The 15,150-nt window shown below is 35.4% G+C and overlaps 1 protein-coding gene across 1 annotated transcript; it reads left to right on the top strand.

Annotated features, from left to right (window-relative positions):
• The first annotated feature begins 402 nt into the window (after positions 1–402).
• LOC132165552 (uncharacterized) lies at positions 403–14,241 on the top strand. The gene is made up of 8 exons (XM_059576172.1): positions 403–899; positions 1,774–1,909; positions 2,056–2,125; positions 2,269–2,362; positions 2,861–3,074; positions 9,021–9,162; positions 10,975–11,145; positions 13,749–14,241. Exons 1-8 carry the CDS (start codon positions 602–604, stop codon positions 13,938–13,940), a joined length of 1,317 nt encoding a protein of 438 aa, XP_059432155.1. The 5' UTR covers positions 403–601; the 3' UTR covers positions 13,941–14,241.
• Positions 14,242–15,150: the final 909 nt, after the last annotated feature.

Here is a 15,150-nt window from a genome sequence, read left to right as displayed (position 1 = left end):
AGGGAAGCTGCTGCTAGTGCTTTATAAATGTCAAGTTCACTTTATCTCGTTCCAATGTGAGACTCTTTTTATTCAATATTTTTTAAAACGTTCAATTTTAAAACATTCTCAATACACAAAATAATATCTATATATATTAATTTTGAAAATATTTCAACAATCTCTACCATCTTCATATAATAAATAGTTAAGGGTCTGTTTGGCCGATTAAGTTTGGGATATAAATTTCTTTTGACCTATTTTAATAAGTGCCAAGTGTAATCTCTCATATATTTTGTTTAATATTTTTGATAATTATTTATTAGTATTCTACTAATTTTGTAACCTAAACTGTGATAAATCCAAATACATTGAACGACACTTGGCCTTAGTTGAAATATGTTTGGAAGAAATTTGTAGCATCATATGAGTGAACAAAACCAGATAGCTAGTCGAAGATAACGGAGAAAATGAGCAAAACATCGGGAATTGGTTTCCTATTTATAGCCGTATACTTATTTTAAAATGCATCTGACGAGGGATTTGGCTCCTACTCTACTCATCGGTCAAACGCACAGCACGGAGAGAAGATAGTTTCCAAACCAGCGTCCACGCTCAAAATATGTTTCCTCGGCAAACCCAAATGGTATTTACTTCTCTGATTCGTAGAGCGATCACCAAGACCCACACTTTGAGATCTTCTTCGTGTTTGGGTGACAAGTTCTTGACCCATTATACCACGTTGGACAACAACGGTAAGATTGTTGAAAATGTTGGGCGTGGTCTTCATTCAGAGGGCGGGGCGGGACTTCCCTCGTACATGCGCGCAGCTGTGTTTTGGGAACCCAATAAGCCCCTTACCATCGAAGAATTCCGCATGCCTCGCCCTAAGGCCGGTGAAATTCTCATAAAAAACAAGGGTATTCTTCTCCTAATACTGCTGGTGATCATTTTTGTTTTGTTTTGTTTTGGGTATTGCGTTTGTTGTTGTTTGGTAGGGAAATAGAGATCGCAGTTTTGAAAGCTCCACTGAAATAATCCTAATACATTACAGACCCCAAAATTGGATGATCATGAATTTTTCATTTTCTCTACAAATAGGCAAGTCTTTTTCTCATTAGAGTAACGAATGACTCAAAAAAAAAGTGGCAAACTATTAATTAATCAGATTATCTGATTAGCTTTGTTTGGTTCATCAGAAAATGCTGAGGAGGCTCCTCCGGGGGGGAAGGTTTAAAGAATTTAATTCGTTTCTTTACCACCTTTTTTTTTTCCCTCTAATTATTTTGTTTGGTTTTAAGTGAAAAGAAAAGCAAATAGTTGATAGAGAATTATTCCGAGTTACGTTTGCAAATAATGTAACTGTAAACGGGTCTATCTGTTAATTCAACACGGATTAAGTCGATGTAATTTGAGGGCATGTAGCAAAATTTTGCAAGGCAGGCCCTTTGAAGCATATGTTGGTTTTGTTTGTGCATGATGAGATTCTGCTGATACAATGCCTATTACCATACAAGCATCTGAACTCTAAGCAGATCTCTGCTCAGAGATCTTGAACTGAGAGTAATGTAATTTGATAACTCTTGTCCTGATAATGACTATTTCAAGGCATCTGTGATGTTCAGAACTTGAATGCTGAACTGTTATGTGATAAATAACATTTTATTTCTAGTCCTCTTATATGGGTTGTGGTTATTCTTGGTTTAATAGTGTAAGGAAATGTATGACCAATCATTTAATTACTTATATACGAATATTCTGCAATCACATCTGATATTGTATCTCTGATTGCAGCCTGTGGAGTCTGTCACTCTGATCTCCATGTTATGAAAGGTGAACTTCCATTTGCTAGTCCTTGTGTTGTGGGGCATGAGATAACTGGTGAAGTTGTTGAGCATGGGGCACTTACAGACAGCAAAACAATAGAAAGGTGTAGTTATATTTAATAGATTTAAAGGGCCTCTGCTTCTGTATAGAAGTGTTTCACCTAAAATCTTCAGATAAAAAATTATTATTTTTGGTTGAGGGAGATAGCAAGCAAGACAGATTATTAGTTATGTATTCTTGACTTTTCAGATATCCAATTGGATCCCGCGTTGTGGGATCTTTCATCATGCCTTGCGGTAATTGTTCATTCTGTTCAAAGGTAACATTAGTCTGAGAAGCTACATGTTTTGTTTTATAATATCTGCCAAAGCTGCTTTTATTAATGCTGTACTTATTAACATCCTCCTTGAAGAGAAATATATAGAACAAACTTGATATTTATATCAATGTACTTGAATAAAGGGCCACGATGATTTATGTGAACCTTTCTTTGCTTATAACCGAGCCAAAGGAACCCTTTATGATGGTGAAACTCGGCTCTTCCTCCGCAGTAGTGGTAAGTATGCTTTTCATGTATAACTTTCAAAGCTTACTGATAACCATGCTTTACTTATTACTTCCTCATTCCTATTTTGTTGTATATTATTTCTTTAACAATACAGATTTACAATTTACTAAATGTGCGCTTTATTCGTATTTTACTGCTTTATGTCACCCACTTATTAAATTCAATTGCAGTTCATTTTCTAGATGTCATAATAGAGTGAACCCCATGTTTGATATTAATGTACTTAGTGGCACATTAGTCAGAGTTCTCATAGAATCCTCTGTTCTACATGCAACTTACACATTCCTACATATTTTTACTCTCTCTCTCTCTCTCTCTTTCTCTCTCTCTCTCTCTCATATGTGTGTGCGTGGGGGCATGATTAATCTCTTTTCTTTTTTCTCTATTTTTAATTTCATCCTTGTTTACGTTCTTATGATATCTCCACCTATCTCCTCTTTTGTGTACATCATTGTGGGATGCTAAAAGTATTTGTATATTTTGTAGGAAAACCAGTGTTCATGTATAGTATGGGAGGTCTTGCTGAATACTGTGTCGTGCCGGCGCATGCATTGGCTATTCTGCCAGACTCATTGCCATACACAGAGTCTGCAATTTTAGGGTGTGCAGTTTTTACTGCTTATGGTGCCATGGCCCATGCAGCTGAGGTGCGTCCTGGGGATTCTGTTGCTGTGATTGGAGTTGGGGGTGTTGGTTCAAGGTAAATTTACTTTTTCCTTAAATTCTCTTGGTGGGATGTTAAATATTGCTCTTTAATTACTTTTTGGTACCTTGTATATTTATTAGACAAGTCACTTGAAAAATTTTGTTTGTGTTCTATAAAAATTAATAAATGATCACACACGTTTTTTCCTTTTTATTTTAATTTAAGAAGTCATTTATTTATATAAAATTTTCCATTTGGCAATTGTTAAGGAGTTCCATAGTTGACGGAAGTTTGTGAAGAGTTTTGATGCAACCTTTGTTTCTCGGTTCTCAAAGAAGGCAGGTGTTGTAGACATTAAGGGCTTTTGTCCATTAGCTTAATGGGTAGGGTTTAAAAATTATCTCCAAGGTTTTAACGAACATGCTAAAATTGGTGAAGAGTTTCAATGCAACCTTTGTTTCTCTTATCCCAAAGAAGGCAGGTGGTGTGAAAACATTAAGGACTTCTGTCCAATTAGCTTAGTGGGTGGGGTTTATAAAATTATTTCCAAGGTTTTAGTAAACAAGCTAAAATTGGTGTTGAGAAACATTATTTCTAATTCACAGAATACATTCATCAGCAGTAGACAAATTTTGGATTCAGTGCTGATTGATAGTAAGTGTTTGGATAATCTGATTAGATTGGAGGAACTTGTAGTGTTGTGCAAATTAGATTTGAAGAAGGCTTATGATCATGTAAATTGGAAGTTATTGCTTTATTTGTTGAAGAAATGTGGGTTCGGGGAGAAATGGAGGGATTGGATAGCGCATTGTATTACTACGATGCAGTTTCCCATTCTTGTTAATGGTTCACCATCCCGATTTTTTACTAACTCTCGTGGATTGAGACAGAGAGATCCCTTACCACCGCTACCGTTTGTGGGGGTTATGGAGGCATTGAGTAGGATGATGGTTGCTAGAGTGGATAGGGGACTTTTGTTTAGATTTTCAGTGGGGTCGAGGAACACTGAAGAGCTGTTTGTGTCTCATTTTTTGCTTATGATACTTTGATTTTATGTAATGCAAATTCAAAACAAGACATTTGCGGTGTATTTTCTTATGTTTTGAAATTGTTTTGGGATTGAAGATTAATTTAGCAAAATTATTAGAAATCGTTCATGTAGGCGAAGTGGGAGATGTAGAAGGGTTGGCCTATATTCCGTTGTTGCATATCTTCTTTGTTGATGAAGTATTTGGGTTTGCCATTGGATGCTTCTTATAAGGCTATATCTATTTGGAATGACATTATTGAAAAAATAGAACGTTGGTTGGCTGGATGGAAAAAGCCTTATTTATCTAAGGGTGGTAGATTAACATTGATCAGGAGTACACTTTCCAATTAACTTGCTTATTATTTGTCTCTTTTCCCTATTCTAGTGGGTAGGTTTGAGAAACTTCAGAGAGATTTCTTTGGGGTGGAACTGGAGATGAGTTTAAATTTCATTTAGTGAACTGGTCAAGAATTTGTATTCTGATGAAATCAGGTGGTTTGGGAGTTAAAATCTGATTCAGTCTAATCAAGCTCTTTTGAAAAAATGGTTGTGATGGTATGCTATGGAGGAGAGAGGCTTTATAGAGATTGGTGATAGAGAATGATGGTCTAAGATGAAGTTGATGCTCTAAGGAGATAATGTGGCCATTTGGAGTGAGAGTATAGAAATATATAAGAAGGGGGTGGGAAACATTTTCAAAATTTGTTAGATATAAGGTGAGTGATGGGTCAAAGGTCAATTTTTGGCATGATGTGTGGTGTGAGGATAATCCATTGAAGATGTCTTATTTGGAGTTGTTCAGTATCGGCTTTGGGAAAAATTTTGACCTTGGACAATCTTAGAAAGCGACGGGTGATTGTGACAAATAGGTGTTGTATGTGCAAGAAGTCCGAGGAGACGGTGGATCATCTTCTCCTTCATTGCGAGGTAGCTTATACTTTGTGGAGCACCTTCTTCGGGCGGTTTGGGTTGTCTTGGGTGATGCCGAAGAGGGTTTCGGATTTTCTCGCTTGTTGGTGGTCTTCGGGGAGGAGGGAGAGTGCCGCGGTGTGGAAAATGGTGCCTACGTGTTTTTTTTGGTGTCTATGGAGGGAAAGAAATAATAGGTGCTTTGAGGATGTGGAGGGGACTTGGGAAGACATTTTAGCCTCTTGCTTTCAAACTTTGTATCTTTGGACCGCTGCGCATGTCTCTCCTGTTTCGATTAGTTATGATGATTTTCTTCTTCGTTTTTCTCCTTCTAGTTAGGTGATCCTATTGTATACTCCCAGTGTACCTTGGGGCGCCTATACGCTTTTTAATAAAACTTCTTATTACTTATCAAAAAAAAAAAAAAAAAAGTTGTTCAGTATTGCACGTAGCAAAGATGCGTTGGTGGCCGATAATATGCAGTTTTGAGATGGGAATATTCACTGGAATGTAATTTTTACTAGACTGGTTTAGGATTTTGATGTAGGACGATATTTACCATTATTTTTGGTAAAAATGAAAAGAAAATATCAAAAAAATAATATTGTAGCAGTGGCGCTTGATCAAAATTTTACCCGCTTTCAGACAATGGAAGTACAAAAGGAAAGATTGTCACAATTCCCGTTGATTGTCAATTTTATATTAGGATTTTATTTTATTTTATTAGGATTTTATTTCCTTTCCTTAATAGGGTTAGATTTGCTTTAATTATTTTCCTTTCCGTATTAGGATTAGGTTTACTATTGTTACTAGGATTATGTTTACTTTTTTACTAAGATTAGATTTACTTTCTCTACTAGAAGTAGGTTTACTTTTTCTCCAAGGATTTCTCTTCTATAAATAGGCTAGCCTATTATGTAAAACTCAATCAATTGAATTATTATCAAATCAGAGAAGTCTTTCTCAAATACTCTGCTGAGTTTTATCTTTCTTTTAGCTTGTGGGCTTGTTTTTATCTTTTTGGGTAGAAGACGAAGATGCTTCTCCTTGCAGAATCAAAGACGCTGCTCTTTGATTAATTACCTTAGTCTTCCGCTACGTCAGATTTAGAGGTGGAGATGGTCTATTCTTTCTTTGAGATGATGTATTCTTTCAAAGTAAGACAAGGAGATGTGGATAGAATAGGTTGGAGTCCTTCTAAAAAGAGCAAGTTTGAAGTGAAGTTGTTTTATCAAGTGTTAACCAGTCCTAATGGATTCCTTTCTCCTTGGAAGAGTATTTGTCGAGTCAAGGCTCCTTCGAGGGTGATGTTTTTGGTGTGGACGACATTTTTAGGAATTGATGCTAGAAAATTTGAGAAAGAGAAATATTGTGGTGGTGGAGTAGTGTTGTATGTGCAAGAAGAATGGCAAGGGAGTCAATTGATCACCTGCTGATTCATTGTGAAGTAGCAAGAGTTATGGAGCTATATACTTAATTTGTTTGGCATTGATTGGGTTATGCCAAGACAGGGGGTGAGAGATTTGTTGGTGAGTTGGGGAAGTTAGGAAGGGCATGGTAATATTATGGAAGTATGAAGGTTGGCTCCATTGTGTTTAATATGGTGCCTTTGAAGAGAGCGAAATGCTTGAAACTTTGAAGATATGGAGACTTCAGTGCTAGAGCTTGAAAGGATGATGTTCAACACTTTATATACTTGGATATCATAACATCATAGCTTGCTTGTTTCTAGTTTTGCAGTTTTTTTAACCTTTTGTTCATTTTTTTCTCATGATTAGGTGGTTCTCTTGTATACTTACTAGGGTTGTGCCCCAATGCTTATTTAATGATATTGAATCACTTACAAAAAATGAAAAAATTCCATATATAAAGTACAAATAATAAAGTGTTCAAAATGTATATAGTGGATGCTTATGTGACCTCATCTTATTGACAAATGCTTGCGTGATAAGACTAAAATGCTTTCTACCACACGACTAAGTGTGATACTATTGGTCACTAGAGTAACAGTTGTGGTGTGAACATCATTTGCAGCTTAAAATGCTTATATAACCTTATTTCCTTAATGCCTTTGGTTTTAGAAGTTAACAGCCGTTCCTCTCCCTTAGATTTTCTATATCTTCAACTTGGGGCTGTAACCTGATTTGTTTTCTTGTTTAAAAACATTAGAAAAACTTGTTCATTGACTCAAATTTAGAAATTTTCAATTTGTACTTGCTACTCAGTTTTTGCAACCGTTGGTGGACTTTTAGACTATTCATACATAGTGCTGTGAAAAAATCGCTTCTCAATTTTTTTATTTGAATATTATTAAATATCTGTTAATATTTCTTACTTTTGATTTTACTTTTATTTGTGGCCCGGGGGGTGGGGGGGTGTCAGGTTGGGAATCAAAATTTTTTCATGGTAGGTGTCTATTCCTGTGTTTCTCCACTCGAAGGTTGTCATAGTCATTGTGTTGACCACCCAGACTGATATATATTAAAGCTTTTAAGGGAGTCAAGATTCCTGTCCATAGACTGAGATGGTGTTTCTTAGATTGTCTTATTACTGTTATTGATGCATCCTAGATTTAACACTTTGTCCTTTTTGGCCTTCTTAGGTGCTTTATTCTTTTATAATTTGACCTTAGCGTTTATTTTATTTTATTTTTCTTCCCCTTCTTCTCTATCTACAAAAAAAGAAAAATTACCTGGTCAATGCTTCGGCCATTTTCCTTGACTGTGTTTAAGGCAATCCAAGCTGTACCAGGCTTGCCACTCTATAGCTCTGTACACTGAGCTGTCTATGAATGATCTTAGGATATTGAAGATAATAGCAAAAAAAATAATTAGCTGTTCACAATTAGATCTAACCAAAGCAAATTTTCAGTTATAGTTTTTTTTTTTTTTTCATAAATTATGGTCAGGTGAGAGAAAAAGAAAAAGAAATAAAACTAGAAATAGCTGACCTGGTGGCATTTTACTTATCAAAAAAAGAAAAAAAAAGAAATAGCTGACCTGGTAAATCTTCAATTCAATTAAATGATTTTCAAATATATTAACATAATGTATTAGTTAGACATTAAAAGCTAAAAAATCTAATACTTAATTGTTAGGTTGAGGTTGTGACAATTATTTTGGCAAGAATTGGCAATTTCAGCATGCTGGAGTTGCTTTTGAAATGTGAGAGAAAGTTTAGAAGTTGTTGGTTTGAGATAGCATGTTCCAATGAGAAGGGTAGTTATGTCAAATTAATGACATTAAAAAGAGGAAAAGGAATGTGAGAAGTGTTTTGAGAGTGAGAATAGCAAAATCCCACTGGGATATATATACACACGCATTTGTGTGGGATGTTGACTGTACTTCTCACATTGCTTTCCCTCTTTTTAATATACATTGTTTATGAGGTTAAGATGTAGGGTTCTTTTTATTTATTAGGCTATTTTGAAAATATTATGCATGTATTAAGTAGTTCCTGAAAGGAAAAGGAAAAAGAAAAAAAATGAAAGAGTACTTAAGTATTAAGAAAGAAGCAATCCTATAGCAAGAGGTGTGGCCTGGTGGTTATTTGAACCTTTTCTTACTTGATAAAATGTGTCCCAAGTCAAACTTCTGCTATCCTATTTGATTTTTAGAATGAAAAGATTTATCTTTTGCACTCAAAGGATTGTCATCAAATTCATTGGAGGACATTACGCACGGGCCATTACACACCTTTTACCAGACTAGGAATAAAATTTGGCAGAGTTGTAGATAATTGTGATTCTGCCACTAGGTACAATAGTGGATATAATTCCTAAAACATTGACTCAAATTGAAAACTTTTTTAGTCCGAAACTTTATACAGTACGAGCTTCAGAACCATTAAAGAGTCCTACTGATCCATTGTTGCATGTGGACCCCACATAATAAAACTTGTAATTGGTGAGAGCCGAAAATAGCAAGGTAACAGCAAGGTTATCCCTTTTTCACAACTGCATTAATGTGCTTATCAAAATTTAAATACACGGTTACATCGGAAATTTGTGACTGTTTAAATGAGACTCTTTAGCATTATTATGACTAGATTACATGCTTCAGTTGTTTGCAGATAGCGAGAGCCTTTGGTGCTTCTGATATTATTGCTGTGGATGTTCAGGATGACAAACTGCAGAAAGCTAAGGCACTTGGTGCCACTCACACAATAAATGCAACTCAAGAAGATGCCATTGAAAGGATAAGAGTATGTATTTTGTCTTTTTCTTCAACCTTTTAGTGAGACATAAAAGTTCCAGCTTAAATGTATTTTTCTTAATTATGATATCAACCTTTCAAAAATGGAAGCACTGTTGCGAAACATTTTTTTACGTACAGTTATATGAGTTACATTAATCCAGCCATTGGAATACCTTTAATTTTAGACCTGTTAATAAATTCTAATGTTTGAAATTCTAGTTTCTGTTTGTCTCTACAATGAGTCCCTTTTCCCATTCTCGTTGGTGTGGCGAATCGGACTGAGAAGCTTCAAACGGATATTTTGTGGGGTGGAGTTGGGGATGAGGTTAAGTTCCATTTAATTAGTTGGTCAAACATTTGTTCTCCAATGTCTTCTGATGGTTTGGGGGTAAGAAACCTAGTTTAGTTTAACCGTGTTCTTTTGGGGAAATGATTGTGGTGGTGTGCTACGGAGAGAGAGGCTTTGTGGAGATTGGTGGTGGAAACTAAATATGATAGCATGAGAGTAGGTGTTCTAAGGAGGCAGTGGAGCCCTTTGGAGTGGGAGTGTGGAAATATATTAGGAAGGGGTGGGGAGTCTTTTCTCAATTTGTTAGATATGAGGAGCGCCATGAACTTAATTTTTACTTTTTCCTTATCCCCTTCTTTTCTTGAAAATTTTGTAATACTTGTGGGGTTTTTTTTATTTTTTTTATTTATTTTTCTTCATTTCTAGTGTACGTATGGTTCAAGCTTTTAAATATTTATCTTAACGGAATTCCCTTGCAGTGTCCAACTCCGAATGAACTAGTGATTTAATGGACAGTTGCTTGAGGAGTTGGGAATGTGGAATATTTCAGTAATGCTAAGAGAGATGTTAATAATAGCTTCAGCTCAAATTAATAATCAATCATGTTTTAATTAATGAGACTATTTATTATCTGAAAGTGCTCGACTTCAGTCATGTATATGTTAACGAAAAAATGACTTTCATTGACTTTGTTTTGGTAATTTCTGCTTTGTTGTGTTGTAAAGAAATCAATTGTTTTGTGGTTTTCAAAAAAATATCAGTTTAGAATGTTTTTTTTCCCCTCGTGTCATCAGTTGGGGGGGTAGAGTGCCTTCCTTCTTTTTAATTAAAATTAATTAATTAAATGCAATATTGGGAGAAACCTGGGGCCTTGCCTTAAATGCCTATGATAGCAGTAAACGAAAGTAGACTTTGAAATAAAATTAAAAATTCTCTTATCTTTGAATATGTAGAGACCATCTTGGTGTGTTTACAACATATCTGGATGGTTAATTCTTATCAATAACCTTGGAGAACTTAAGGGTGACAGCTTAGTGGACCAAGTTTTCAGTGACTTGATCGGTTGATTGGTCAAGTTGCACCTGTAATACAATTAAATTGTTATTAATAGTTTAGAAAAATTGCCTAAGGGAAGAGGGTATGTCAAGCAGGAAAATGAGAAAAAGAAAAGAACAGCTTGGAAATTGAAAAGGTTGGTACAGAATAATTTGTTTGTCATGACAGTACGCTCAAACTTTTACCTATGTCATATATATACTTTTGTCATAAAATGTGAGCCTGACATGATAGATTATTATTTAGTTTTCTTCATTTTCACAAAATAACCCACATGCTGGAAGCTTTATGCCGATAATGAATTGCTAGAATTGCTATGCAACAAGGGTTTGAACTTTTAATTAGTCCATGACATTAGTATGCATATTCAGACATTTCTAAATTAATACAAACATACAAAACTGGCCTTTTAATTAGTCCTTCTAAAGTTTGAAGTGGCCTTTTATTTTGTTGTTCACCTTTTTTTTTGGACAGGAAATAACGGGGGGAATGGGTGTGGACATTGCTGTGGAAGCATTGGGAAAACCACAGACATTTTCCCAGTGTTTCAATAGTGTGAGAGATGGAGGAAAAGCTGTAATGATTGGACTTACACCATCTGGTGCTATAGGGGAGGTGGATATAAACCGTCTTGTTCGTAGAAAGGTGCGTACTCTGTGTCCAATAGATTTGTTGAAGTATATGTTTTGTCCTTGAAAATTACTTAAATTTCAAGTTCGCATTTTAAAATTCTCAATAGTAAATTGGACCTTGTGTTTCCCAACAAATTTCATTTCAGTTTTTTTTCCCCCTCATGCTATCTATTGGAGTGATGTAATTGGCTGATGTGGCATTTTTTCTAATGATGTGGTACAATTTAAAAACTAAAGAAGTTAAATCAACAACTGCAAATGTCCGCAATTTGGCTTAGTTACCTTCTCCCTCAACATGTGATTGATTGGTGATTAGGCTTTTTTAGTTTTGGAATTGTGTTACATCATCCAAAAAAAGAAAAGAAAAAGTACCACCGTAGCCAATTCTCTCTCCAATAAATGGTGTGGGGGAAAAGGCCAAAATGAAGCTGTTTAGAAACCTGGAGACAAATTGACACTAAATTTTCAAGAGACCAACTTGAAATTTGAGTGATTTTTCTGCTACAAAAGATATACTTTAACCTAGATTTTATATATTTGTTCATGTATTTGTTAGTTTATCCATAAATAGCGCTTTCAATGACTTCATTGAGTACTACCAGTTCAATAAATATTGAGTGCACGAATTCTCTATGGTTTGTTGTCCTTTTTTTTTTTTTTTTTTAATATGAAAAAATTGTCATATTATAAAGATTATAGATTGACAAGGATAAAAACAGGTCTGGAAGAAAATCTGTTAGAGAGGGTTGGAGAACTCCCTAGTACACTTGTTATGAGCCCAAGAGACAGTAATACTTGAATACAACATCCATCCTTGGAAAAGCTATAGAGCAATCTAGGAGAGACCAGTAACCGAAGTAGTAAAATTTGGTAGCATGCTATTTTTATCATTCTTAGTTGTATAATGCTGTATTCTTGTGGTTCTATTGGTCTTCTTCGTCAGTGTTACAAAGTGCAGTCCTGGTAGTGCAATATGGCCTTTATTTTTGTTGTTTCTACTCTTCCATTTGTTTTGCAGTCTGCTACACAATTTACTGTTCTTACCCTCTTCACTTTATCTGATAAAACATGCTAGTAACAGTTCATAAGTAATGCTGCTCTCAATTTGAGGTGATGCCATCAAGAAACAACTAAATTAAGGCCTTAAGAATTATGATATCACAATCGGCAGATGTATCTATATAGAGACTCAAAATACTTTGGACTCTAGATTCTGAAATCCAAGAATCAAACATCAGGTAGTCTTGCTTACTTTCCCCATTTCATCAGATAAAAGTATATGGACAAAACTATTTCACACTTCATGATTGTTTATTTAGTGGAGGAACGTTAAAAGTGGTAACTGGGATCTGGGAAGTACTTCCCTTTATGGACATTGGTTTTCCTTTCTATGGAAACTGGGAAGTTAGTTTTTCTGGTGCTCTCTCTCAATGCTGATTAACATTATTTGGATGCAACTCGGTGGTGTATTGAACCCCTTGGGTTTTTTTTTTTTTTAAGGATAATAAGGTGTATGGACATTTTTACGCAGCAGTTTCTCATTTTACATGTAGGAAAGAGGTCATTGGGAGATCTCTTACTTGACTCTTTTCATCCTGAACCTGATATCTTATTCACTTTATCTTAGGTTTCGTTTATTTTGTCGTAAAATGTTTACGGTTGGAAAATATTTTCAACGAAACCTTTTTTCAGGAAAATAATTTCAACTGAAAACAATTTTCGGTACTTTGGCTTGTATGAAAAATCAGCGACCACAACGGTGACGGCGGCAATTTCCAGCGACCTCTGATGGTGGTAGATGGTGGCGACTTCGGGCGAATTCCACTGGCAGCTCCGGTGAACTATGGTGGTGGTGCAGAATGAACTGCGAGTGTATGAGAAGGAAAAGCTTAAACTCGAAAAAATGCTTTACGGTTTTAAAAAAGAATAATCATTTTACATAGGTTAAAGAAGGTTTTCCTGGTCAACCAATGTTTTTTTTTGGGCTTGACCACGATTTTCGGTTGCACCAAACACCAGAAAATAGGAAAAACTTTTTCTAGAATACATTTTACATCGAAGAAAAAATGAACCTTAGGTAAAGATTATACCATTGCTCTCTTAAAAGATTGTATTGTTGCTCGGAATCACGCCTCAATTCTTAAAAGAGCAATGGTATATACCATTGCTCTTTTAAGAATTGAGGTGTTTTCATTGTGGGTAAAATAACATATTTTTTTTCTCGTTTGTGGTTCATAAAATAATAATCACTTATTTATTTTTTATTTTTTTATACTTGCATCAAGAGATCACAAAAGTTGTCTGCAATTTTTCCAGATCAGCTCTCTCTCTCTCTCTTTTGGGGAGAGTTGATCCAAGCTAAAGCACCCTACCCAGGCAGCAATTGAAATTGAACATGGAGATCATGGTCTTAACTCTAGCTACTGTAAATGCAATTTTCATATTACCAAAGCCCGGGCCAAACAGCAGTTCAGCTCAGTTCACCTACATCACCATATATACTAGGAAGTTTTAGCTTTAATAATCTTACAATTTCATTTGTGTGATGATGGTCATGATTTTAGATTGTCATGTGTTTCAACGCCTAACTTTTACTCTGTTGATGTCTGGAAACAGATTCAAGTAATTGGGTCCTATGGAGCAAGGGCAAGGCAAGATCTTCCCAAGTTGGTTAGACTGGCAGAAAGTGGTATCTTCAATCTTTCCAGTGCTGTTTCAAGGAAATACAAATTTGAGGAGGCAGGCCAAGCATTCCATGATCTCAACCAGGGAAACATCATCAGTCGAGCTGTGGTCGAGATAATGTAGTTCAGACTCACACCAAGTAACCGCCGTTGATGGCAGAGTTCCACCTCTGGTGCTAGGCACCTGCCCTTCATAAAAACTCCCGATCCACCTTGTGAGCAATGCAGATAGCTAATAACTGATGCTTGCAAATTCACTGTATTATATACATTTTTCTTAAAAAATAAAATTTCCTTCACTTTGCTTTCACTATGACTTGGGAAGTGTTTTGGAGCATGCAATGTATTTTATTACTTTTTTGTGCTGTCGTACAGAAAATGGAAAAAGTGAAGATCTTAATGTGTGACCACTTTTTTTTCTACAACTTGAAGAGTTCTCTCTCTCTGTGATATTTGGAATTGGATCCATGGTAAAAAGAAATGAGGTGGAAAGACAGGAAAGGACTAAGAACTGGATCATAATGGGTTCCACTTAGTCAAGGCTGTACCAAGGAAAAAATCTTGGTGGATGTAGTTTGATCCAATGTTTGTATTTAAAGATTTTGCAGTCCAATTTGGATCTTAAAAATAAACATTATTCTAGTACTGGTTCAAAGGAGATGGACATGATTGGCGATTGGAAATGAATTGGGGGTATCATGGAAGTTTTTTGTCATGCTACCTAATTGAGCGCTTTCCATACATCTTTTGTAATACACCGAAAATAAATACATTATTTAAATAATAACCACGATTTATAAATCAAAGCCCATGTTTTTAATTAACACATAAAAATGATTCCAATAATATATATGCTATAAATCAAATTTACTCAAAAACACCACCTTTGACATTTTACCATTCTTTCTTTCCGAATGTTCGAGTCCCACTCGAACGATTGAGATTTTCTTTAACCGAACGTTTGATTATGTTTGAGAACGATTTATCTTTTTAGCTACCTCAACCCTTGAGCGTGCAAGACACCTATAAAATCATCTTTATCCTCAATAAATGCCATTTTCTTCATTGAGAATAACTTCTATAAGATTTTGGCACAAACCAAGACCTTTGTTCCAATAAGAGCATGACAAATCAGCGTGGAACACCATAACAAAAATAAGCATAAACACTTATTTATTATTATTTTTTTGGAAAAAATATAAAAAAGCCTCCCAAACTACCAGCCGTTTTCGATTTAACCCCCTAATGTTCCAAAAGTGATAAAGTAGCCCCCCAAACTACCAAACTATTTTATTTTGGCCACTCTGTTAGTCAAAACCGTCAGTTTGGACGGA

Source organism: Corylus avellana, chromosome ca11, assembly GCF_901000735.1.
Source record: "Corylus avellana chromosome ca11, CavTom2PMs-1.0".
Lineage (NCBI taxonomy): Eukaryota > Viridiplantae > Streptophyta > Magnoliopsida > Fagales > Betulaceae > Corylus > Corylus avellana.
The sequence above is the reverse complement of the archived record's forward strand: the minus strand, read 5'-3'. Positions and strand labels throughout refer to the sequence as shown.

Coding starts and splice junctions, on each gene's coding strand:
- LOC132165552 (XM_059576172.1), top strand. CDS start 602: ATGTTTCCTCGGCAAACCCAAATGGTATTTACTTCTCTGATTCGTAGA. Junction 9,163..10,974: donor ATGCCATTGAAAGGATAAGA/GTATGTATTTTG, acceptor TTTTTTGGACAG/GAAATAACGGGGGGAATGGG. Junction 11,146..13,748: donor ACCGTCTTGTTCGTAGAAAG/GTGCGTACTCTG, acceptor GTCTGGAAACAG/ATTCAAGTAATTGGGTCCTA.